The 27,341-nt window shown below is 37.9% G+C and overlaps 1 protein-coding gene across 5 annotated transcripts in view; it reads left to right on the top strand.

The window, feature by feature from the left end:
* NUBPL (NUBP iron-sulfur cluster assembly factor, mitochondrial) overlaps window positions 1-27,341 on the top strand; it is a 252,602-nt gene that overhangs the window by 34,252 nt on the left and 191,009 nt on the right. For all 5 annotated transcript variants that reach the window (XR_011501541.1, XR_011501542.1, XM_044765455.2 and 2 more), the window contains exon 4: window positions 1,955-2,045. Coding sequence is in view for 3 of the 5 variants with exons in the window: in XM_044765455.2 (XP_044621390.1) it covers window positions 1,955-2,045 (91 nt within the window). In the remaining 2 variants the exon portion in view is untranslated. The remainder of the gene's footprint in view (window positions 1-1,954; window positions 2,046-27,341) is intronic.

Raw genomic sequence — 27,341 nt, forward strand, 5'->3', positions numbered from 1 at the left:
ATTTGAAAATCTTTTTATCCATAGTAAATTTAATTCTATTTTAATTCAGCTAAATTCTTTTGTTTGTGGTTTAAAAAAGAGTTAAAATGGGTCGGAATTTCTCATTGAATGTTCCTGCCTTTTTTTTTTTTAAAGATTGGCACCTGAGCTAACAACTGTTGCCAATCTTTTTTTTTTTTCCCCTGCCTTTTCTGCCCAAATCCCCCCAATACATAGTTGTATACTTTTACTTGTGGGTTCTTCTAGTTCTAGCATGTGGGACGCCACCTCAGCATGGCCTAACAAGCGGTGCCACGTCTGCACCTAGGATCCAAACCAGCGGAACCCTGGGCCGCTGCAGTGGAGCGAGCGAACTTAACCACTCGGCTGGCCCTGAATGTTCCTGCCTTTTTAAAGCTAATACTTACATGCATTAAACCTAAACTTTATATACTAACCCTTCTATTAAAGGTAAAATGTCCTTCCTGTTTTCTCATTTATTTTACAGTAAGCTGACATTTTGGTGGAGGCAGATATTAATCCCTAGTCCCTTAAGTCTCTGTGAGTCACACAAGGACATTAAATGATTCTCTTAGAACTGCAATTTGAGTCGGTAGAAAGTTAGGGACATAAATGTTGAATGTACCTTATTATGTGTATTTATAGGAACCAGACAGCGAGGTTTAAAAAGTGACTTTGTGTCCGGAAATAGGTAGATAACATGGAACATGAGGGATTGTTTAGTTTTTTAAAGAATTTTTTGGGAAATTTAGTGTTTTATCTTGCCAGGTACAGGGAGAGAGGGAGGAGAGTTGTAAGTCTTGGTGAAACATAACTCAAAGGCATACAGTTACTATTAGCATTCTCTTTGCTTGTGTATGAGAAAACCCAGTAACAGATTGATTTAATCTATCAAAGGAGAAAGAGGAGGGGGGAGAAGGAAAAAAAAGACTTATTTGGGAATAATGAATTTTGTTTTCCTTTCTGTGGCTAAGCTGCTGATTAACTGGCAGCTAGTGAAGAGACCAGTCAGGATATTCTGCCCTTGGGCAGCTGGATGGGTCATCAAAGAAAACAGTTTTAGTTGTTTGTAAGTTCTTTAGAAGACCTTGGGTGTTTAACTGCACCTTGCACGTAAGAGATTGCCTGTGTATTATGTCTGCCACTGTCCTCGTTAGCGTTTCCGTACCAGATCTGCATCAGAATTTCTCACTTGTTTTAATTATGGTTTCCTTTCTGTAATTTGTTTTTTCATTTTGCATTGTTTGGTGTGTTAGATGTCCTTTCCAAAAGTTAATGCTCTGTCTTCTTGGGGTTTTGTTTGCCATTGTAAATCATTGTTTTATTTTATTTTAATTTTTTGCACAGAAGATTAGCTGTGAGCTAACTGCTGCCAAGCCTCCTTTTTTTTTTTTCCTGAGGAAGACTGGCCCTGAGTGAACATCTGTGCCCATCTTCTTCTACTTTATATGTGGGACGCCTACCACAGCATGGCTTGCCACACACGCAGTGCTGTGTCTGCACCCGGGATCTGAACTGGCGAACGCTGGGCCACAGAAGTGGAACGTGTGCACTTAACCGCTGCGCCACCGGGCTGGCCCCATAAATCATTATTTTAACATTGTGCACATAATTTGTGTAATTTGTTAATTTGTTAGTTTGTGTAATTTGTTAGTTCTTAGATCAAAAAGTCTTAGTCTGTTTGAGACTATACATATGGGTGATGGAACCAGAGTGTGTAAAGCGTATGCAGGGGATTTGTCTAGTTAGTTATCTGGAAGAAATTAATAAACCAACCAGAAATACTTACCTAAGCAACTTATGCTCTTTTACTTTACTGTTACTTTGAAAGTTAGGTTATGATTTTGGAATATTTTGCAAGTTGTGTTTTCTATAGTCAGATTTACTGTTGCTGTGTGCTTTATCATTGATGAAGAGTGGGAATAATCTTATGGTAAATTCTGTTTTCTTACAGTCAAAGGCCGTTGGTTTGTTAGATGTGGATGTGTATGGCCCTTCAGTTCCAAAGATGATGAATCTGAAAGGAAATCCAGAATTATCAGAGAGTAAGTAAAGAAGAGACAAATAGTGTGATACTACGTATACTTTTATTAGTACCCACTGGGTGTCAGGCCTTGTGCCGCGTACCACGTGTACTTTATACACAGTGTAATATAGTCATTCTGAGGTAAGATACAGAGCCAGACTGTTTGGGTTTGAATTACAGCTCTGTCACTGACTGTGTGAATTTGGGTGAATTGTTTATCCCCTTTGCGCCTCAAACTCTCCCACCCCCTGCCATATGTACTAGAGGGTTAACAACTGTCCTCACTGGACAGGATGCTGTGAGTAATCCCTCAATGCCAAGATTGCCGTGAGCGTCATGCATTTAGCACAGTGCCTGGCACATGCCAGGTGAGCGAAAGTTAGCTTGTCACCCCTGTCTCTTTATGTTAGATGTGTGGACGTATGAGAGTTTTTGAATAGAAAGTGTGTAATGTATGTGTTAGAAAAGATGAAAATTATTTTCTCTAGTAAGGTTTTTGTCATACTTGTGTTAGTATGTTTTTAGAAAACCCCTAAACATTAGTTTCTCTCCTCAGCCTTCACTGATAGAGTAATTTTTTGAGTAAATTTTTAATATTTACTACTCATTACATTTTCTTACAAAGCTATCAAATATAAAGCTTTAAGAACAAGGAAATGCTGTGATCAAAAAATGAAAACTTGGAACTGGTAACTTTTTTGAAAAATGGCTTATGTAAAATTAGTTTATTAAAATTTATTCTAATTATGATAAAAGTGTAAAATTGAATAATTTATTTTTGTTTCTTATGGGACTTTTTATTTTCCATGCATCTAGGACAAAATGACTATATTTACTGAAGGGTATCTATTGGATTATCTGTGTACATGATAGAAGTATTTTTTTTGTTGTGATTAAAAGTTAGGTAATTAGGGGCCAGCCCGGTGGTGCAGCGGTTAAGTTCGCATGTTCTGCTTTGGTGGCCCGGGGTTCGCCAGTTCAGATCCTGGGTGCGGACATGGCACCGCTTGGCAAGCCTTGCTGTAGACACATATATGTCCCACGTATAAGGTAGAGGAAGATGGGCACAGATGTTAGGTCAGGGCCAGTCTTCCTTAGCAAAAGGAGGAGGATTGGCAGCAGATGTTAGCTCAGGGCTAATCTTCCTCAAATAAATAAATAAAATAAAATTTAAAAGTTAGTTAATTAGACATTGTTTGCTATTTAAACTGCTTTTGTTTGTGGAGTCAATTAGAAAGTTAAGTTCTGAGTAATTGTTTATAAGACAATAAGGATGCTCCCTAACATTTTGTAGGAAACTTGAAGATTTAGTGAAGATAAGAGTGACCTCAGCAGTCTTATATTTCAAGCACTGACTTAGTTGTTTTCTTCTTTTATGAGAATATAAACTTAAATAGCTAGGTTACTCTAGTTTCTTTGTTCTTTGTCCTTTTAGTGGAATGCATACTTAGTTTGCAAATATGTGACATGAGCCAAAATGTCAAACTTTCACAAAGAAGGAGTAATGAATTTGCATACTTTAAATGATAGACTCATTATGTCTGTCTCTTGATTAAAGTAATGTGAAAACTGGTGCGTGCAGCACATGAGTGATGGCAAAATGGAGCCCTTGTTGTCACTCTTTTCTTAAGTAGTCTGTTCGGTCTATGCCAACATAAATACTTGAAGTGAACTTTAATTTCTTTCTTCTTGTTTTACTGAAGCTGTAATCTTAAATTTGATGTTTGCAAATTGGCTGCCATTAAATAGACTTTCTGGTAAAGATGAGCTACTGGAAGTCTTGGAAAGCCTGAAAAGAATACTTTTTTGTGTTGACAAGCTGATCTGAAGTCCCCCAAGAAATAAACTGATTGATTAAGGCATTCACTTAAAAGAATGTGTATTCTTAATAGCCCAACTTAGAAATTATTTTTTGAATCTTAGATAAACCTGCCACCATTATACTAATTGGGATCATTTTGACATTTCTACATTTTATTATGTTAATTTATCCTTTTCTACTCTCTATTACAGAAAACACAGAGCAATGTGAAATTATCTAATTAACAATAAAGAAAAACTGAAAGATGTGTTTTTAGCAGTTCAGATTTTGCAGGATAGACCAGTGAGCAGAACCTCAGCTTTATAAATGTTCCTCTGTTCTTGCACTTAGACAACCTTAGGGGCAGTGGGACTTCAGGATCACCCCTTTCTCTTCGTTATTTAATCCGACGTATGGTAATGTAGTTTTAGTCAATTTGATCATTTTAAAATTCTGTGTTAGGGTTTGCAAGGTTATACATTTATTCACCTTCTCTTATGTCTTTTTTCTTTTTGGGGAGATTGTAGAAAAGCCACACTTTTTGCAGTTGTATCACATTTTAGCCTTGATTACCAAGAGAAACTTTGTATTTGACTCTAGAGAACTAAAGGCAGTAGTTAAAGGAAAATTTGTTTGTAATAGTTTTGAGTTTCTTAGGCTGAGTATGTTTCTATCAGCTTAAAATGCCTTGAGTGATTTGTCTATGTTATTATGCAAAACTGTGGTCATAGGAAGTCTAGCCGGTTTGTAGAAAGAGTATTATACAAAACCCTCAACAGGTTGACATTGTAATGACTGCAAATGACCAGTTGCTTTGGGAACCTAATGGAATTTAGAATAAAATCCATGTGTAGTTGGGGAAACTATCATCTAAGCATGAATACACCTTTTTTTTTTTTTTAAAGAACCAATGCCAGTTATTTTTCTCTTTTTTAACTTTCCAAATAACATAATATGCAAATTTCATATTACTGTAAAGCCAAATTATAGTCCTAGAAATTATTTCATAGAAAGGTTTTCAACTGAAATTGCAAGTGAATATTCAGTGATAGTTGCACATAGAAATGTGTTGCTACATTTCACTCATGTAATATTCTTTTTTGTGACCATGTTGAAGATTTTCACGAAGCTTTCTCAAATGACTCGTTGTAGAAATATCTGCTTTCTTTCAGTTTTGTGATGATAAATCACCTTCAGAATACTTGTGAATTTATTGCTACTTAGCTTTACTAAAGAATGTCTTTTAATATACTTAGCTAATAAAGTAGGAAAATTTTAAGGCCTGTGGAGAGAGGTTACTAAAATTGAAATGTCAAGTAATTTTGTTAAGGATGACATAGTGCTTATTAAAGATTGAATATGAAACTTTTTTTTGAGTATGATCCACTTGTCTTTTCTATTGTTGTGGAAGAGAAATTTTTTGCTTTTCACCGAATTCTGCCCTGTCCTAAGGTGTTAAGCATTTTTCAAGTTCAGGAATGAATGTGTGTAGGCTTATGAAATTGTAGAAAATTGTGGAAAATCAGCTTGGGCAAATGACCTTTTATATTAGCACTCATCTCTGGTAAGAACTACAAGGAAGCAACTAAGATTAATTTAAGTGCATAAAGAATGAGAGTGAACTCTACTTAGTCCTGAAGTCACCCCATTGTTTCCTTCCAGGAAGGAGAGTCGGGGGTGTTACCAAAGTAGTTAGCATGGATGAGTAAATTCTGATCCAGTGGATGGAGCTCCCAGAGCTTCTCATGTAGAATTTGCTGCTTCTGGTGATTGTCCTGTGGATCCTTGGGTTTCATCTGATGCTAGAGGTCCTCTGATTATCTTTGGGAAATGTTCTGGGAGGTATTCTATGATCACAGTGTTAAAGAAATGACTTTTTCTGTGCTGTTTTCCTGGATTATGTTTATAACTTCTTTTATACCTAAAATATTCTGGCAAGGTGATATTCCTGACATGATCAGGGGTTGAAGGAATCTTAAAAAGTTGTTTTGGTTTTCTCTGGCTTTAGGTGCTTTTATCTCTGAAATATCTCAGAGATAAAATTTATGCTCTTTGAATAATCCCATCGTCCTAGTTTATCAAAACAAGAGTCCATCTATTTTTCCTCTTGGCTCATTGTTTCTTGCATCGGTTATTCAATAGGCCTGAAGTAAATACCTGCTTAGTATGGTAGAACCATTTTCCTTTTTCTTTTGACAATTCTGAACTGAGAAATAGCCAGCCTCTTTTTGGGGTTTTACCTGCTCTGCTGAAAATACCATCTTAACCTGGGGCTGCAGCAAGTGAAGTCATTGAAGAATGCCTGTTTAACCACAGAACAACTAAATGAATTTTAGTAGCTCCTGCTTGTTAATTTTGGTTTTCTTTCACAGGATGGCAGCCAACAGTATTGACCAGATGTATCTGTGTGTATGTCAATCAGGCCATACATCTTTGTATTTTGATGAGCTCCTGCCACAAGAAAATACTGGTGTTCTCCCGAGCCTCTTTCACTTTTTGAGTTATATCAGATGGCTATCCTTAAGACTTTTTTCTTTTCTTTCTTGTGATTTTTTTTCTTATTTCCTAACCTTTTGATCATTTTCAGTGTTTGTCAAAATTATCAGCTCATTTTCAGTATCTTCTTTCAGATGAGAAAAATTAAAAGAACTTACTATTGTTAGGTAGTGGGAGGATTAGCTTGCAATTTTCTTTGTAATATCCTATTTCTATTTATGTGCCCTGTGAAATTTTTGCTTTTTAAAGTAGACACCATTATTGCTGATTCATAGTTACTTTAATAATTCACTGGGTACTTTGCTTTAACAAAACACACACTTTTTTTTAGGTTAATGAAAAGTAAAGCATATAAAAAGGAAAGTAGTTTGGTGAAAGCGGGATGTAAAATGAGTTTTAAAGACATGCTACCAAGAAAAAAAAAGCGGTGAAATAAAGCATCTTTTTCACTCTCCTTCTGGACTTCCGCTCCAGATTTTGTGTGTGTGGTATGCATTCATACAGGGTAATGGGCTGAAATGACGTCTTGTTCATCAAGATTGCATAGATTTTATGCACTCATATTCATAGCGGCATTATTACAAAGAGCTAAAAAGTGCGAGCTACCCAAGTGTCTGTCAGTGGATGAATGGATAAGCAAAATGTGGTATATACCTACAATGTAATATTATTCAGCCTTAAAAAAGAAATTCTTGCATATCCTGGATGAACCATGAGGACATTATGCTAAGTGCAATTAAGCTGGTCACAAAACGACAATTATTGTAAGATTCTCCTTATATGAGGTACTTAGAGTAGTCAGCCGCATAGAGACATGGTTGCTAAGAGCTGGGGGAAGGGAATGGGGACTGATTGTTTGACAGGTATATAGAGTTTCAGTTTTACTAGATGAAAAGACTTATGGAGATGGGTGGTGGTGATGGTTGGACAACATTATGAATGTATTTAATACCACTGAGCTGTACACTTAAATAATGATTAAATGGTAAATTTTATGTATATTTTACCCAATGAAAAAAAATTGAAAAAAGAATTGGATACTGGATACATAACAAATAGGCTTCTTTCAGTACTATCTATGGTATCAGCCCAGTGAATCAATCTGTTCTTTAAAAGTGCAGTTATTACAGAGTGGAGAGAAGATAGTGACTTTTCATTGGGAGGCTTAGTAAGCTTAGCTATAAGCCTTCTCTAATTTTCACTTTGGAAACTTCACTAGCCTACAAATTGTTATGAATTGTAGCCTAAAATTATATTTTCATTTCATGAAAAGGGATAGAACTTATTGTATTTAAAATCTTTAATGTTATCTTTATCAATATTACCATTTGTAACATTACCAGTGTTATAAAGCCCGATATGATCTGGTCCCCATTTCTATCTACGTCTACAGCCTCGATTCCAACAAGCTTGCCTTGTTACTCAGTGAACACCAGTTGCAGTGGCCTGTGGTTCTCAAAAATGCCAAGCTCTGTCTTGTCTCAGGACCCTCACATATTTTATTCTCTTTGCTTGAAATGCCTTCTACCTCTACTGTCTTCCACTCCTTTCCCACAACTAGTTTCTACTCATCAGGTCTCGCTTTTCTTCTAAAGATTGGCACCTGAGCTAACATTTGTTGCCAATCTTTTTTTTTTCCTCCTTCTCCCCAAAGCCCCCAGTACGTATATTAGTTGTGAGTGCCTTTGGTTGTGCTATGTGGGATGCTACTGCAGCATGCCCTGATGACAGGTGCCCTGTCTGCGCCCAGGGTCAGAACCGGTGAAGGCCCTGGCCGCTGGAGCAGAGCATGTGAACTTAACCACTCGGCCATAGGGCTGGCCCCCAGGTCTCACTTTTGATGTTTCTTCTTCTGTAATGCCTTCTCTGACTCCTTAGTCTCCTTATTGCAATTGCAAGGATAGAGTTTTTGAGTAATCTACTTAAATTTTTTTATCTCCCCTACTAGATGGTACAACGTCCACAGAGCAGAGGCTTTCTTGCATGGTTTATTTCTCTGATGCTTGGTATATAGTAGATGTGCAGTAAAACTTAGTTGAGTAAATGAATAAATTTCCTGCTAAATTTCTTGTACATTAGCTGCATGCTTTATTTTTTGCTTTGAGTATATGAGTAACTTAATTTGCAAATGTAATATATATATTTTTCTATGAATAAGAAAGAGAGTTTTAAGATATTATAGTGGCAGTTAATCTTTGTGCTATATCTGAGTGGCTGTTTTATACTGCTTTTTTCCTTTTTTTTGAGGAAGATTAGCCCTGAGCTAACATCTGCCACCAATCCTCCTCTTTTTTTGCTGAGGAAGATTGGCCCTGAGCTAATATCTGTGCCAGCCTTCCTCTAGTTTATATCTGAGTCACCTGCCACAGCATGGCTTGATAAGTCGTGTGTAGGTCTGCGCCCAAGATCTGAACTGGCGAAACCTGGACCACCAAAGTGGAACGTGTGACCTTAACCGCTGTGCCACCTGGCCAGTCCTACTTTTTTCCATTTTTAGGAAGAAAGAAAGAACCTATATGATTAGTAATTTGACTTTTGAGAATTATGTTATATGGAGTGAAATGATTGCTCACATTGTTTACAATGTGATAGGACAGTTTCAATCTTGCTTCATATCTTAGCTTTGAAATGTTGAGCACTGCTCTCCTTACTTGCAAGGGATCGAGTCTTGTGGGAACTGAATTTGAGCCATGATGGAAGGGACTATGAACAACCTGGAGAAAGAGAAGGAGCTAGTAGCTCAGCATCCACTGTCCTTCTTCCTCAGACCATCCACATTGCCAAGCTAAGATAGTGCATAGTGGACACTAATACAAAGATCTTATTTGAGACCGTTTTTTCTAGAGATTGGTGTTTGTAAGAGGTTAGGAGAGGCTGTGAGACAGGAAGCAGTGACAGTAAGGTTTTGGTTTTATTCTGCTATCCCTGAGGGCTTTCAGTTGAGGAAAAGAAAGCAGAAATGGCAGCTTCCAGTTTAATGGGCTTTGGGATCTCCCTTGAAGTATACAAACCGCAAACATTTTTGAAGTGGTAGAATGTCTTAAACGAGGCTCCCCAGAAAGCAGAGCCCTGTGCACTATTAATTTACTAGGGAGTGCAAAAACAGACTGAGGAAGGAGTAAAGGAGGGAGAGCCTGTATGAAAACGTGCTGTCAATCTGGCTGCTGCTAAATGTGCCAGCTTGCTCAGCTGCATGGGACTATATAAACTCCATCTCTGGATTGTATGTCTGGGAGAAAAGGGGAAGAATTTATCTAATGGTGTCCATCTTCCGTTGACCAAAGGCTCACCTTAGGAGATATTAACTCACTTGCATTTCTGAGTTCTATATGAGAGAGTCCTGGCAGAGTCTTATGGTGTCTGGCAGTGTCTCATACTTTGGCATCAAAATGGAAGTTTTTGGGTGGGAGGTGAGAGGCACACAATGTATAGGCCCGAAGTGAGATGTTGTCAGGTAAGTTCGTCTGTGGCATCTGTCAGAGCCCATGCAGAGCTGCTTGCCACAGTGGTGGCTGGAATGAGAGACGCGTGAGGCTGGGGTGATGCATGTGGGGCTTCTGATACGTGGGGATGGAGGCGGGAAGCTGAGTACGAAAGTCTAGATCTGAAAATGTGGCTTATTTATGATTGGAGTTTATGGGGGACATGTAATGCTGATCACTTTTAAGTTCAGTAGTATTGTGGGGATTGGGACTCAAATATAAGGGCTAAGTTTTACCAGATGGTTATGTGAGATAGAGACAGAAATAAGAAAATAAGCCACTTTCTTATTTCAAACAAATGATTGCACAATTTGATACCGCATGCTGTGCACTTGACCCAGAAGCCTCACGATAAACAAGAATGTTCTTACTGTCAGATTTGGGCAAGAATAGTAACTAAAAATTGAGATACCAGTCTTAGTAATCAGGAGGACCTGAGTTCAGATGGCTCTGTTTGGATATACTAGTAGACATCATAGTCATTGGAGGAACATTGGAGCTTTTTCCTAATAGATGTTTATCACAGATTCTTTGGCTGAAAAGGAAGTACATGCACATGCACACACTCACGCATATGCACGCATATAGGCACACACCTACATATAGACACATATATTTAAATAAAGCACCTCTATTAAAAGGGTTAAAGTTTTGTTACTTGCAACTTAACTAGCACTGGCTTAAAATAAAAATGGTTGCTCTTAAACTATGCTTATTTTAAACCTAGTTTTAAAATTTGCAGTTGTAGCAAAAGTGAAATACTGAAGGAGATATTATTTCTGTTTATTTAGTAAACATTTATTGAGTATCTTCTATGTAGTTAGTATACAAGAGAAATATTTGGTTCTTTGGCTATTAGATCAAATAAGGTTTGATCCTGGCTCTCAGGAGCTTATAGTAAGACACACTAGCCAGTGATCATAAGCATCATAAGCACGAGTAAATGCTGTGATAGAAATATCAGCATGGTTCTTTATGAACCCAGAGATGGTGACTCTAAATCAAACTGGGAGCTTAGATGAAGCTTCTTGGAGGAGGTGATTTTTGAGCTAAGTTTCGAAAAATGGGTGAGGAATTTGCTGTAAAAAGGGTTGGGGATTGAAAGTGAGGAGGACAGTGGAGGCAGAGGGAATATCATGTGTTAAAAGCCTTCAGAATGCAAGCTGTTTGGCATGGCAGAAGTGAAGAGTCTCTGTGGATGAGTTACAAGAGTCAGATTAGGGCCAGAAAGGTAGGTGAGGGTCCAATCATAAATGCCTTCTTGTGCTTGTTTGAGGAGCTGAAGTGTAGTTCAAAAGCTGTGTGAAGCTGTCAGGGATTTTAGGGAGGGGAGTGACAGTATCAGTTTTTCATTCTAGGAGGATCACTTTAGCAGCATCGTGGAACAAAGGTAATAGGACGAGATGGGAGGAAGGGCCAGTTAGGGTGCCATTACAGTGGTCCAGGTGAGATGCGATAAGGCTTGATATAAGCCTGTGGCGGTAGAAATGGAGAGGAAGGGACCTAATTGAGAGATATTAAGCAGATTGAATGAATAGGGTTTGATAATTCATTGAATATGAATGAGAAATAAGTCTCTAGGATGGCTTCTGGATTTCTGAGTTGAGTGACTGTGCAGATAGTTGTCTCATTCATCAAGATGGAGCAGATAGTAAAAAGGAATAAACTTAAGGATATTGTGATGAGTTAAGGTTTATGTTGGATTTGATGTCCAAAGAGAGTTAGTCAACAAGTGATTGGAATGTGTTGAGAGTTCAGGAGAGAGATTTGGCTAAGATACAGATCTGGGAGTTAGCAGGTGATAGTTGAAGTTGTTAGTAAAGATCAGTAATTCTCAACCAGGAGTCATTTTACCCCCCAGGACACATTTGGCAATGACTAGAGATATTTTTGATTGTCACAACTTGGGGATCTAGTGGGTAGACACCAAGGAGGCTGCTAAACCTCCTGCAGTGCCCGACATCCCCCCACAACAAGTTATTATCTGGTCCACAATGTCAGTTCTACTGGGGTTGAGAAATCCTGATTTAGATAAGGTAACTCAAGAGAGTTTTAGGGGAGGTCAAGTATAGTACTCAGGATAGAATTTGGGGAAATAACCTAAGGTGATCAGAGAAAGAGTGAGAAGTAGAAAGAAGACGAGGAAAAAAACTACACCCTGGAAGCCAAGAGGGAGTTTTAGGAGGATGTGGTCAACATTTTCAGAGTGGCTAAATAAGAACTGAAAATTATATTTGCCAGATTTTCAATTTATGAACCTACTATTTTGAAGACATCTGTGTACAACTTGTGTTGTGCTTTTTGAAGAAACATATTCTTCAAAGTATATCTGACCTTTGGGAAATCAATCATTTGGGAATCATTTATTGAGCATGTGTATAATGGTACTGTGCTATGCTCCAGGGAAAAAAGATGAGTAGGAAGTAAATTCTATTCTTGAGGAGCTCACAGTCCAGTGGGAGAAATGGAAAACGTCAGCACACTAAGTACTATAGGAAGGCGTGCACAGAGGACCATGGAGACAGAGAGGAACTTCTAATCTTTCTGTGATGTGGTCCAGCCGTCCCGGACCCTGATAAGTCTTCCAGTGAGAGGGCACAAAAAAGAGCAAGAGACTTGAGCATATTAAAAAAATTTAATGAAAAGATTTTGTCTTTTTTATTTTGATGTTAAAAAATGGGTGTTGAAACTGTGGGTGATATATTCTGTCATGAGTGAAATATGTAGGTGGGATGTTTTCTTTATAAATCACAATATAATCTACCATCTTGTACTACCTCCACCTCCAAATAGCCCTTTACCTTTAGAACGTGCCTGAGGCTTGTCTCAGCTCTGTAACCTTCCTCCTTCCTCTCTACCACTTTGATTTCTTTGTAATCCCAGGCGGAGACTGGAAATGGTAGTTGTAACTGAGGGCTGTGGAGAGTTGAGGGTGAAGTATTGGGGAGCTGCCAAACTCGTGGTGGCCAGATACAGGTTTTCCAAAATTCGAATTTTACTTGAAAGCTTTAGTATTGTCATAGGCAACAAATATTGTCAGTTTGTGTTATTTGAATTGACAGGCTGATTTCATTTTGTATGCCACATACCCAAGTTTGAACAGCCATTGTTTGTCTGTCAGTTTGTCTTTCAAATAAAAATGGTGTCCCGTGAAAGATACATCTAGGTTAGCTTACAGCTCAAGTGATGGCACAAGTGCTCGTCCTTGAGACAGCCGCTGTGATTCAGTGGGCAGCAGAGTGCTCTGTGTGTGCTTCCCGTTTTGTCACACAAAATGTTAAAAAGATGTGTACTCAAGGCTCAAGGTTTAATAAATGAAATAATTTTTACTTCGTTCAGGACATTCTTCAGTGAAACTGGCATTTATTTTTACTGTCGGCGTGGTGGGAAGAATAGGATGACTACTAGGACGGTTTGGTGCCACTGCCTTGGTTTGTGCTGTGGCGCCGGCAGTTTTAGTTACCTTTGCTTTTGGACCATCAGTGCAAAAGTTAACCCAGTGAAAAGCCAAATAATATCTTAGTATTTTTATGAAAATAGTTTTAGCCTTTTGGATCATCTGAAAGGTTCTCGGGACTCTCCAGAGGACCAGAGACTGTGCTTGGAGAACTGCTAGTTTAACGGAAGCTTCTTCAACCAGGAGTCGGAGGTTTTGGTTTCTAGTTTAGTAATGGTTGTTATGGATTTCAGGAAATTATTGACCTCATGTTTTTTTCTTCCTTTTTTAAAGTGATGTGAAAGTAAGTGCTTTATATATGAAGTAGTTTGTGTCTAAGGTCTGGAAATATTATTTTAGATGTGGTACTTTGTAAACAAGTCCTGTAGAGATTTGAACCAGGTCTTTTCTCCATTTATTTTATTTACTTTCCTGGCATTAAGGTGCTTGGAGGTGATAACTTATTTTTGAAAAACTTATAAATAACTTTTAAAAAATATAATACTTGAATATGAGCATCATCAACACTGCAGTCATCTTGGAATGTAGACTATAAGATACAAAAGTTGTCCTCAAACTGCTAGTAATATTATTAGTAACCACTCAGAAATAGCAGTATAATGTATTTTATGCCATCACATAATTGGTTTAAATGATATCTAATATAGGAGACCAGAGAGGGCAAGATTGAGGGCTGGGGAGGTAGAGAATGGCTCCATGAAGATCGCAGAATTAAATTGGACCTTAATGGAAATGGAGAAATGATATGTACCAAGGTGCAAAGAGAATGTGTCATACTTCTCATTTAAGCTTTTCCCTTCCCAAACAAATAGCCATTCCCAGTTTCCTTCTTACATTCCCTCTTCCCTTTCTGTGGTTTGGGACATGGTTTTTCTTGTACTTCTTTTTGTTGGATCACTCTGAGGCCTGTGATTTGTGCTGCTATTAAGACAGCGTGGTGTGGTGGAAAGATCGTGGGCTTTGGAGTCAGACTGATCCGACCCCCAGTTCCGATGGTGCCATTTACTGTTGGGTACTCGTGGGCAAGTTCCACAGCTTTGAAGGCAGTATGAAAAATGAGTGAAATAATAAATATAAAGGTTTTCAGTAAATGTTAACTGTGTTTCCCCATTATTAAAAGTAGTCAATAGCAACAGAGAATGAATTAACTAAGACAATGGCATGCTGTGATGAAATTTCTCTCTTAGACTGGGAGAGCAAAAGACCTATTACAAGGGAGGCAATAAAGTGTAGTGGTTGCCATGGGTTTCAGCATCTGAGAGACTTGCAGTCAAATCCTGACTGTAACCTATATTGTTACCTTTGTTTACTTTGGGCAAATTGACTTAAACTCTCTGAGCCTTAGTTTATTTATGTAATAAATGGGAATTGCATTAGGATGATAGCAAGGTCCCCCCAAGTATTTGTTTCTTCATGAATATCTTGACACACTGCCCAGTTTAAGAAGAGGTCCATGTATATGCAAAAGCCTAAAATATTTACTATCCGGTCCTTTACAGAAAGTTTGCCAATTCCTGTCGTATGCAGTTAAGTTGCTTGGAATCAGTTTGATTCTTTTGAGGCTTCCTTTTAAACTTTGGGGGGTCCAGAGCGGCCTTTAGTCAGGGCTAATTTACCCCAGTACTATGGAGATATCGTTTTCAGGACTCTACCAGGTATTGTGAGATCTTTCCTCTCTGGCTGGTGGGAACATAAAAACTGTTTCCAGCCGTGTGCAATCTTCAGGAACTGTACAGTTTACATCTCTCCGTAGATTATTTCCCCAGTCCCAGGGCATTTCCTCTCACTCCTGTGCAGGTGAGTACCAGCCCAAGACTCCACAGTCCCCTCGGCAGTGCTCTGCAATTCTCTCTCTGTGTTGCTCCCTGCTCTCTAAGATTCCACCCCATAAGTTCTTGCTGCCTTACCTTCCCCTGACTCTGATTCTGTTTTCTCAACTCAGCGAAGTTCATGGGCTTTGTTTGGATTCCCCCTCCCTGTGCTGCAGCCTGGAAACTGCCTCTAGGGCAGTACATGGACAGTCATAGGGCTCATCTCCTTGTTTCCCTTCTTACAGGGATCATGGTCCTCCTGTCTGTGGTTCCATGCCTGAAAATGTAGTTTTATATATTTTGTCCAATTTTCTAGATTTTTAAAAAGTGTGTGTGTATTGGGGGGGGGGGGTGTCATGGTTAGGAGGTAAATCCTGTTCCTTTTACTCTTTTGTGGCCAGAAGCAAAGTTATGCCATAGCTTTTATTTTTCGTATATACTCTCTAGGGCAGCAAGAAGTCAAGATGGGTCCACCATCTTTACAATCACCTTTATTTTCATAGCGGTTAAGTGCCATAGCTACTTGTACTAGTCTGAGTTCTTCAGGGAAACAGAATCAATAGGAGATATAGATAGATAGATTATAAGGAATTGATTTACATGGTCAAGGAGGCTAAGAAATCCCAAGATCTGCAGTTAGCAAGGTAGAGACCCAGGAGAGCTGATGGTATAGTTCTGTCTGAGTCCAAAGGCCTGAGAACCAGAAGAACCAATGGTATAAATTCTGGTTTGAGTCTGAAGGCAGGAGAAAACTGATATCCCAGCTTGAAGACTGACAGAGAGAACAAATTCTCTCTTATTCTACCTTTTCCTTTTATTCGGGTCCCAATCAATAGATTGGATGAGCCCCAGCCACAATGGGGAGGACAATCTGCTTTACTTAGTCTATTGATTAAATGTTAATCTCATCCAGAAACACCCTCACAGGCACACCCAGAATAGTATTAAAGCAGATATCTGGGTACCCCATGGCCCAGTGAAGTTGACATACAATTAACCCTCATCCCACTGGTTCTCCCAGACTTGCCCTTCGTCTAATTTGTGTAATCATGAATCTTGATAACGCTAAATGCATTACCTGTGGTCCCACTTCCTCCCACTGTGGAGATTATCCCTGAGTTTCTATAGTAGTCTCAGTCTCATTTTGAGGATCTGTTTCCTGAGGTCACTTTCCAACAAAAATGCATGACACGTTCAAAATTATCTGAGAGGCACCAATTACAAAGATGTGGAAGAAGTGTAGGGAAACCACGAGTGCAGGGAAACGACTGTTGAGTAACAGTGGGGCAGTTACTACCTCTAGGCCTGAAAAGGTGAGAGGAGGGAGCAGACCCAACCTGGGAGGAGATAGCGTCTGCCTTGGGAGTAGCCATGGAGGGGTCCAGCCAGCCCAAAACCACCCCACAGAGAGAAAGCCGGGAAATTAAATACCCCAACCCCTTCTCCTTCCTCTTTCTGATCTGCTTTTGATGCAGTTCATACAGGAACTTGGGTCAGAGGACAGGGTGAACTGGAGGGGTGAATGACAGATAGTGAGCAAAGACAGGGCGCTGGGTTATGGTAGCTGCCTGGCCCCTTTCCTTCAGAAACAGAGGTGTTTCCAGACACAAACCTAGGATTTGAAATGAGAGGAAATCCAGCTTATAGACAGTTATCTTCTTGCTTTTCTGCATGTATACAGTTACTCCCAAGCAGTCTTCTATTTATACACTGAAATGTTGATGATATCAGGGAGGGAGAAATAATGTTAGGTTATCTAGATTCAACAAAATTCTTCAGCAGGTCTCTGTTATTTTACAGATAAGGATGGTAATATAAAAAATTAATAAAGTTTGCCCAACGTAATGGGACAGAATCTAGATACTCCATAACCCGCAATGTATTTGTGCATAAGAAAATTATCCAAAGGAAAAGAGAAGAAAATATTGGTGTATATCAAAGTGGTTTATTCAACTCTGAAGCATAATAGTGGCAATTATTTATCTGTAAGCCATATTTATATGTAAGCTGCATGTTATATGCCTCCGTTATTTTTAACTTATTAATAGACATGGATGGGTAATTTTAGGTTTGATCCAGTCTTTCTGTAAGTCATTAAGAAGAACCTTCATGAAAGTGAGGCATTCCTTGTTATAAACAGAGACTGAAAACAGTTAACGGAAATCTGGAAATTATCGATGAATTTGGAATATCAGGAAAAGTGGCTACTGCTCTGCATCTTTGGCTGTGTATGAAACTCTCAGTTTGTGGAATTATAAAATTATGAAATTCACAAATGTGTGATAAGTCATCATCTGGCTTCTGCTTAAACACCTCCAGTGAGGGAGATTTTGCTGTTCCATGACATCTCTATTTATTGTTATTATTTTGAACAAAAATCTGCCTGCTTATAACTTTCGCATGCTTTTTACTAGTTCTGCCCTCATGGGAACCACCTACTCTAATTCTTTTTTCCTTTCATGATCTGTGAAATATTTGTATATCATAATCACAGCCTTAAGTTTTTTTTCTCAGCTAAACAACTTCTGGCCTTCAGTTTTTTCTCATTTAATGCAGTTTTGAGTATACGTACCATTCTGCTCGTCCTGGGCATGGATCACTTTGTCAATATCCCACTTAAATAAGGTTGAAAATGTGGACTGTTTCTTGGCCTTACTAAGATCTCTGATCACCCTTTGAAAAGATTACCTTTAACCTTTTATGGTTAATAAGGCTGTATAAGCAGCCAGCTATCAAAGTCAAGTAATAAATAATGGTGGACATGTAAAGTTCTGTTTTTTAGCCATGATTTATATCATACCTAATTGTTGGGTACCGTTTTGTAAAAGCAACAGCAGTAAACTACAAGCTAATTTCTCTGTTGCATCTTCACTGTCAATAAAATGAATGTAGCATTGTGATATTGAGCCAGATGAGAAAGATAAGAAAGCAGAATCCAATGTCAGTGAAGACATTAGTTGAATCTGAGTATAGTGTACAAAATATCATCAATTCAAAGTAGGCAATTAAATGTTTTGTTAGGAGGTTGCTTAAAAAAATTGAAGGAATGTATGATATATTAGGATGCAAGAAATGTCGTGGGCTTTAAAAGTCCTCGTACTGTGGCCAGCCCCATGGGCAAGTGGTTAAATTTGCGTGCTTCGCGGCGGCAGCCTGGGGTTTCACTGGTTCAAATCCTGGGTGTGGACGTGGCACCGCTCGCTCATCAGGCCACGCTGAGGCGGCATTCCACGTGCCACAACTAGAAGGACCCACAACTAAAATAGACAACTATGTACAGGGGGGACTTGGGGAGAAAAAGCAGGAAAAAAAAGAAGATTGACAACATTTGTTAGCTCAGGTGCCAATCTTAAAAAAAAAAAGTCCTCATACTATAAAAAGAAATTTAGCATGTTACCCAGGTAGACCTCTCCTGGAAGAGGCCCCTAGGTCCTGTGACCATGCCTTGACTCTGACTGATACTCTGTATGCCTAACCATATCGTGCTAAACATGCTACCTTTAGTTATGAAACAAATCAAATCTATCAATATTAACATTTTTGATTAAGTTTAGGAAAAAGTTTTATAATCATTGTGATAAATATATATGTATGTACTTGTTTTTAAAGGTGTTTGAAATGTTTAAGGGAATCAAACATATTAGAGAATCTGATGTCTTAGCTTTGTGATTTTAATTTGAAATGCTTAAACTTATATTATATATTAACTAGATAACATAACGCTGTGTTATGTTTGTTTTTGAATGAAAGAACATCTAACACGGTGGTAGCTTAAACAAGATACTTTATTTCTCTTTCACATAAGAGTTTGGAAGCAATCTATTCTGGGCTGATATGACAGTTCTATTCCACAGAGTCCTCAACAACCAAGGTTTTTCTGGTTCGCTGTTCCAGCACACCCAGGGGGATTCTAATTTGAAAGATATAAAATAGTTTGGTTAAGTTTCTAACAGTGTTAGAGCATTTGAGATAATTGGATTTATTCCATTTGTTAGTTTGTTTCATTAAATTTACAAGAGTTGCTTAGGTATTTATAACGATTTTGGTAGTTTGTGAGGCTACTCTGTCACACATAAATGGAAGATTTGAGAGAATCGAATTTATTTGATTTATAAATGTAGTTTAAAGTGATTTAGGCAACTTAGTTCAAGTAGCTTTATAATTATTTAGAGGAATTTAATCTGTAATGAGTTAATTGAACATGAATAAAAGGAAGTAATCATTTTAATTTTTATGCTACAATTGTAAATTATGTACAAACTAAGATTTGTAAGATGATCTTCAAAGCTTATAAAAAAGTTTAAAAACATAACTTTAATTAAATATTAAATACAAGTAACTGCAGGTAATCATTTTTGCGTAATAAAGTCTCCTATAAGTTGACATTCCAGAAGGTAAACACAGGAGGAGGTAAGATACTGTGCACATGGAGTTGAGACTACTGAGGTTATTTTTTTAACTTTTTTTTTAAAGATTGGCACCTGTGCTAACATCTGTTGCCAATCTTTTTTTTTTTTTCCTTCTTCTCCCCAAAGCACCCCAGTACATAGTTGTATGTTCTAGTTGTGAGTGCCTCTGGTTGTGCTATATGGGACACCGCCTCAACATGACATGATGAGCAGTGCCACGTCTGCGCCCAGGATCCAAACCAGTGAAACCCTGGGCCGCCGAAGCAGAGCGTGCGAGCTTAACCACTAGGCCACAGGGCACCCCCTTTTTTAACTTTTAAGTGTACGTTTTATGTTCAAAGAGGAGCAAATAATCTCTCTAATATTTGCAGAATATCTTTCAATAGACTTTGATGAGTTTAGGTCTTTGCTGTTAGGAGATTCAAATTAAAGATTCACTTTTTCAGTAGAGATGGTGTCGTCAAAAGTTAGCCTTGTCTGCAGACGAAGTCTTTAAGATGTGAACTAGTTGACATTGGTGTATGTTCAAGTAATTGCAAATATGTGTAAAGATAAAACCTAACTAAGCTTTTTATGAGACTTGCTTTCATTGTGAAATGCTATTTTCATGCTTAATGTCCATTGGCTACTTCTTTGAAGGCTAGATATCATAAAAATGCCTATGTTTAAAACTTTTGAAATTTGATACTATTCCAGATCTTTGGATATTTGTTTAAAAAGGTAAATTATTTCTCAAATTTTGACATAGCTTTTTTAGCATTTTCGAGGAAGGGGCTATCTCAGATATTGACTAATACACATTTAAAGTTTCTTTTCTCTTTAGATAAATGATGGCATTTTTTCCTCTTCAGTAATAATGTTTTCAGTATCTCTGTCCTGATTTTAGAGACACCAGTGTGTAAAAACCAAACTTTATAAAACTGTCAAGTTTGTGGAGGTTCTTCTTTGAATAGAGGAAGTTTTCCTTTGTATCAAAGACCCCTGTGACTGGGCCAAATTCTGTGCTCTCCTTTGTAGGGCTTATTTTGGTTGCGGGTTTATATTTGTCTAGTGATTGTGTGATTAGTGTCTGTCTCTCCTACAGACTTTCTGTCTCATGAGGGAGGATAATGTGTCTCTTTTTCTTCGCCACTGTGTCCTTAGTTCCAAACCTTGTGCTTGGGAGATAGAAGGTGCTCAGTGAATACGATGACTGAGTGAGTGAATGGAAATAATTCCCTTAAGTGGTGAGTGTTCATTTAGCCTTTAAAATAAAATTTATTTTTACAGAAATGTAATTTATATTTAGTCTTTCTTACAATTATTATATAAGTTAATTGCCTATAATCTTACATGGCACAGAATGGAATTTTTAAAGCAGTTACTATTCTAGAAATGCTTTAATGGTAGCCTTGTAACCAAAATCACGAAACCATCCAACATTGTGAAGTTTCATTACCCTTCTGGACAGTTTCCAATTTGCTGTGGGGTCACAGACATCAGTGCTCTGCTTCCTATTTCTTCTTTCCTCTGATTTCTTAGCTGTATATTCTGATATATGGGCCATTCATATAAGCCCCAAACCTTTGGTATAACTAAATGGGTGTAATAAAGGCTTCTATTGTATATACAAAATGTTTATGGAAAGAAGTTGACCCCTGAGTATTTGTAAATGTATTATCTCTTATTTTATAGTTTTTATTGTAATTTATATTTATTTACATTCCACAGCCATATCTTTTTATTATAGCATTTTTTTGTTATGTTAGATCAATTTTTTCAATAGTCATCTTAAAATAGTTTTTCATTTTTATGCTTTATATCTTTCCTTTTCTCTTAAAACAAATTGAGTTTATGTAATTCTTTTAAGAGCACTAGTATAAAGACCACACTGAAGCCAATATTTTGTCTTTGGCTGTGTATCTGTTTATTTGTTCTATTATATTCTGTCTATGTGCTTAATTGGGTCTTTTTATGCTGGCAGTCACAATTTTGTCTTAATAGTTTTTTATGTTTAGTTTTTTTGTTGCTTCACAACATAACATACACATCAACAGGCATTTTAGTTACTATAAGAAGTGCAGTTTTAAGGTAAGCCTTTGTCATATGGCTAAGATATCTTTTTCTTTCCCAGTATGTCGCTCCTGTTTTTCTAACTTGCTGCTAAACGCTCTTCTTTTGTCACTGTCTTGTGAACATGTATTGCTACTATGTTTCAAATCCAAGCTCCTGAATCCCTTGTACATGCAACTCACTGTTGCTGCTTAAAAATGAATTGGAGATTTTAGAAGCCAGGTGGCTAATAGAAGAAAACCAGTCTTATATGTCATATAAATTTGATAAGAAGGCTGGAAATGTCACCATTTAAGCAAAAAGATTGGAGATTACAGAAATTTGGTTAAAAAATATATTAAAATAACCCAAAATAGTCAACTACAATTTTACAACTGGTAACCCTAGCTAAGACTTTTTCATTGACTTAAAAGATGATTCACATTAATTTCAGAATATCTTGGTGTATCAGAGCACCGTTATATCGTTTCAGGGAAGTTTTCTGGGTATCATCAAGCAATAGAAGGAAAATCTCCTATGTTAGCTAACCTTCCAAGAGTGTGTTATCTTCTGATCTCATATATGTTGGAGTGACCTTAAACCTCCTGCTTCTTTGGATATATGTGTGGAAAGAGTATGGGACTTGGGGTGAAATAGTCCTAGACTCAAATCCTTACTGCTTTTGTTGCTAGCTGTCTAACTTTGGGCAGATTAGTTTAGTTTTCTAATCTTCAACTATTTGATATGAAGTATGACATATGAGGACTTCAAATGCCATATGAAAACAACTTGTCCAAGGCAACAGCTAGTAAGTGGTTAATTTCTTACAACAAATAATATTTTACTACACTAAAAATGCCTGGATGACCAAATATAGGGTGTGGAAGTCTTTAAAAATAGCTATTTAGTTTTGACTGTTTAGCTATTTACAACATTGTTTTGGCCATTATGTAAACATATGTTTTTGAGCACCAGTTATACTACACAATGGGAATATGGTATTTAGTTGAGGTGGCAGAATAGAGGCATAAAAAAGATAAATAATCATATAGAATAACATTTGTTAAGTGTCAGATGCTGGAGGAGATTGGAAGAGGGAATGATTCTGGAAAGCTGGTTTGGAGGCTGCCATGGAAGAAAGGCATTTAGATGGGCAGAGAGGAGACTGGGGATAGCCTTCCACTTTCCTCAGCTGTCAAATGGAGACAGTACTTGTCTCATAGGATTGTTGTAAGGATTAATGAAATACAACATCTGTAAAGTATTCAGTGCTGCAAGACACATAATGTAACTGCTATTTTTGTTACTCTTCTAGACTGAATGTAAGTGGTTCCTTCTGTCATCTTTAAAATTTTTCTTTCCCAGATGCCTGACTAATCCTTTAACTCAGAGATAACACATAGTTTTCGTCTTAAATACTAGCTAGTTACCTGGAACATAATGTTAAAAATTATGAGTTCATGCAGAAAGAATGTGATCAGTTGGCTATTGACTGGTGATGTCAGGCACGTATAAAGTGGGCTGGAGGCCAGGAATGGTAGAGTATGGGTTGTTGGAGTAATCGTATGTAAACCAAGTGTTTATCATCCTTACCCAAAGTCCTATTATCACCTATTTTTTTCCTAGCCTTCCTTTCACTTCTTCCTGTTAAACTCTACAATGCAAATTGGCAAGGTTTCAGAAGTAGGATGCCAAGTTTATCTTTATACTTCTAGTTACTCAGTATATATTTGCTAACTAATTAAATGCAGAAAATCTTAGCCCCAGAGTAGACAAGAATCTGAGATATCACCCCTGCCCCAAAATATCCCTTACGCCTTCTCCCATTTATATTCTAGTTAGCAGTTTCCATTTCAGAAATACTTACATCCTCTACAAAGCTTAAGTTCTCAATGTGGTTTACTTGTATCAGGTTCTTTTCCTAATGGAAACCACCCACATGAGAAAATGAATTCTGACTGGGGAATGGGTAGGTTGGAAAAGAAAGAGGCAGTTTTTTATTGGGAAAGAGATTGGATTTAAAGCCTGAATGACTTTCAGCTTTGAGACGGGCGGGTGCCTGGGCTGGGATAGTAGGGTTCCAAGGTAACACAAAAAGGGAAAGTGTGCTGAAGATAAATGAAATTTTAATATTAAGAGTAATGGTGGGTGGGGCGGCCTGGTGGCACGTATCAGTTAAGTTCGCGCACTCCACTTTGGTGGCCGGGGTTCACTGGTTCAGATCCTGGGTGCCGACCTACGCACTGCTTATCAAGCCATGCTGTGGCAGGTGTCCCACATGTAAAATAGAGGAAGATGGGCACGGAGGTTAGCTCAAGGCTAGTCTTCCTCAGCAAAAAGAGGAGGATTGGTGGCAGATGTTAGCTCAGAACTAATCTTCCTTCCCCCCCCCCCAAAAAAGAAAAAAAGAATAATAGGAGTAAAACTGTAGCAACACTGAAGAATTATCTTCGTAGTCTTACTTTCTGCTCCCTTCTCTAATAGTCTAGATCCTACTCCTTTCTGTTTCTAGATACAGTATTACTATATTGCCTATTGACTGTCCAGGTTGACACTTGAGTTTTGATCCATTCCATTCTCTCATCTTTACTTACCTTCTCTCTAAATCCTTCTACTTTTCTTCTAGGTAAACAAGTAGGTATTTTAAACCTTTCCTTGGTACTGTTTATTGGTGGAACTACATTGTCTCACCCAGCCATTTGAAGTTCTCCTGAAAGAGCAGTAGTGGATGTAATTCCTTTTTTGTATCTGATTTCTCATAAGAAAGGATCTTGGTTTCAGAAAGAAAAGAAGGAATAGGAAAGTCGATGGTGAGAAAGGAAAATTGTAAAATTTATACTGGATATCCTTTCCTACTTTCTGAAAGTTCTTGTACCTTTGAGTGTCTTCTCATTAATATGTGGATAAAAGCTTGGTTTTGTAAAACTATTTTGTTTATTTACTTTACTATGTTTAAATAGTCTTTAAAATTCATGAAATGACATATGTATGTTCTTGGCTGCATTCTCTGTCCTAATTTTAAACAATGGATTTAATGTCTCTAGTTATATGATGTCTAGTTATAATTTCTTTTAGACATATATTCCTGAAACTTGGTGTTCAACTATATTTAAAACTCTTCCTTTATTTTTGGAGCCAGGGAACAGAGTAGAAGGTACAGAGAGTTTTCAGGCTCATTGCTAATAACAAGTAAATGGGAATATCTGCTGCTTAGCTGATTCATGAACAATGGGATCACTACAAAAAGAAGATCTCATTCTAGATCAGAGTGATCCTCGGAACATTTAATGATGTCAATTTTAATAGAAAGATTCAAAGCAGCCTTTCTTATGCCTGTTTCCTTTGTACCTAGCTCTTCATTTTGACATGGTTACAGTGTCCATTCTAGCTTGATAATTAATTTATAATATAAAAGTAGTATCTGAATCTGTTTGAAATCCAGTGGTGACATACAATCCATTAATTAAATTCACAACTGTTAGAAATGATAGATCTTTGTTGGAATAGAGTGAGGAGGATGCGTCACAGTGTCATTCATCCTGTGAGTGGCATTGTGACAAGTTGAAATGGTGTGACTTATAGTAAGAATCTTCTGTGCTTCAATGCATGAGCTGTCATGAAGATACAAGGAGGTAGGAAATAATGATCTGTGTCATGATAACTTCGGCTGATGATGGTCTCTTCAAAAAAAGCTACTACTAATCGGGCAGTGGATTCCAAAGTTTCTTTGTAAACTTTCAACCAGTAGTACTTTGTTAGTTTTTCTATTAAGTTTATATGGAGGAATTGCTGTACACATTTTCTTTTAATAAAATTATAGGGCAGAGAAACTAATTTGTACCTGTAATCATGAGTTGTCATTCAAGGTGTTTCCCTATTAATTTAAAAGTATGGCTTCAGCCTGTGCCAACTTTCAGTTCTGATAATTTTATTAATTAAAGTAAAATCCTGGGGCCTGCCTGGTGGTGCAGTGGTTAAGTTCACACGTTCCGCTTCTCGGTGGCCCGGGGTTTGCCAGTTCGGATCCCGGGTGCAGACCTGGCACCGCTTGGCAAAAGCCATGCTGTGGTAGGCGTCTCATGTATAAAGTAGAGGAAGATGGGCATGGATGTTAGCTCAGGGCCAGTCTTCCTCAGCAAAAAGAGGAGGATTGGCAGTAGTTAGCTCAAGGCTAATCTTCCTCAAAAAAAAAAAAAAAAGGTAAAATCTTTTTTTAGGCAGTATTAATTTTGTTTACCGATTCATAGAAGGTAATGGAGAATGTGCCTTTAACATTCTTTTTAATATATATGCTGTACGTGTTTAGGAATTTCAGTGTACACTTTTCCCTGATAAATCGTGAAGAAATGTATTTAACATAGTGATGAATCTGCTCACACTGCTGAGCTTTCAGTTTACAATTTATTATTCACTAAGCTACAAGAAATATTTAAAGGACACATTTTCTCTGGATTGGAATTTAACATACTGATAAAGTAGATTAAAGATTGTTTCTTTACAGTGTTAGATTTTGGTTTTCAATTTTGTGAAAAGACTTTTGACTATCCTAGCATCTTAGTCCATTCAGGCTGCTGTAACAAAAATAATATAGACTGGGTGGCTTAAATCACAAACATATACTTCTCACAGTTCTGGAGGTTGGGAAGTCCAAGATCAACAAGATGCCAGCAGATTCGATGTCTGGTGAGGACCTACTTCCTAGTTTATAGGTGGCCATCTTCTCACTGTGTCCTCTCATGGCAGAAAGGGAAAAAGAGCTCTCTGGATTCTCTCTTTTTTTTTTTGGTGAGGAAGATTGGCCCTGAGCCAACATCTGTCATCAATATTCCTCTTTTTGCCTGAGGAAGATTGTCCCTGAGCTAACATCTGTACCAGTCTTCCTCTATTTTTTGTATGTGGGATGCTGCCTCACCATGGCTTGATGAGCGGTGTGTAGGTCCGCACCCGGGATCCAAACCCATGAACTCTGGGCCAGTGAAGGGGAGTGTGTGAGCCCAGCTACTATGCCACTGGGCTGGCCCCCCTGGGATCTCTTTCATAAGGGCACTAATCTCATTCATGAGAGCTCCACTCTCATGACCTAATCACCTCCCATAGGCCCCACCCCCTAATATCGTCAAATTGCGGGCTAGGATTTCAACATATGAATTTTGGGGACAACATTTAGTCTATAACACCTAGTTTCAATCTCCAATTCCATTTTGACCCTCAAGCCATGTTTTGAACAGAATCTAACTACTTAGATCATCTACTTCCAGTGGAAAAGTAAGTGAATACATGATATCTGTATTTTCCTATTTTATTTTTTTGAGGAAGATTAGCCCTGAGCTAACATCTGCTGCCAATCCTCCTCTTTTTGCTGAGGAAGACTGGCTCCAAGCTAACATCTGTGCCCATCTTCCTCTACTTTATATGTGGGATGCCTGCCACAGCATGGCTTGACAAACGGTGCAGAGGTCTGCACCTGGGATCCAAACCAGCAAACCCTGGGCCACTGAAGTGGAATGTGTGAACTTAACCACTGTGCCACTGGGCTGGCCCCTTCTATTTTATTTTGGTGGAATCTTTTCCGTGTTACATTAAAAATAAGATGAGGCTGCCATTGCTACTGCAGGTTTTAGCCAAAGCACGAAAACAAGAAAAAGAAGTAAGGGCTATTAATAGTGGAAAGAAAAAGACAAAAATGTCGTTAATTCCAAGTAATATGTTTGTCTACCTAGAAAATTCAAAAGAAATAATCAAAAAATAATTAAAATGTCCAAAATTAAACATAGAGAATCCTAAAAGCTGCAAGAGAAAAGCAACAAGGACATACAAAGGAAACCCTC

Source organism: Equus asinus, chromosome 2, assembly GCF_041296235.1.
Source record: "Equus asinus isolate D_3611 breed Donkey chromosome 2, EquAss-T2T_v2, whole genome shotgun sequence".
Lineage (NCBI taxonomy): Eukaryota > Metazoa > Chordata > Mammalia > Perissodactyla > Equidae > Equus > Equus asinus.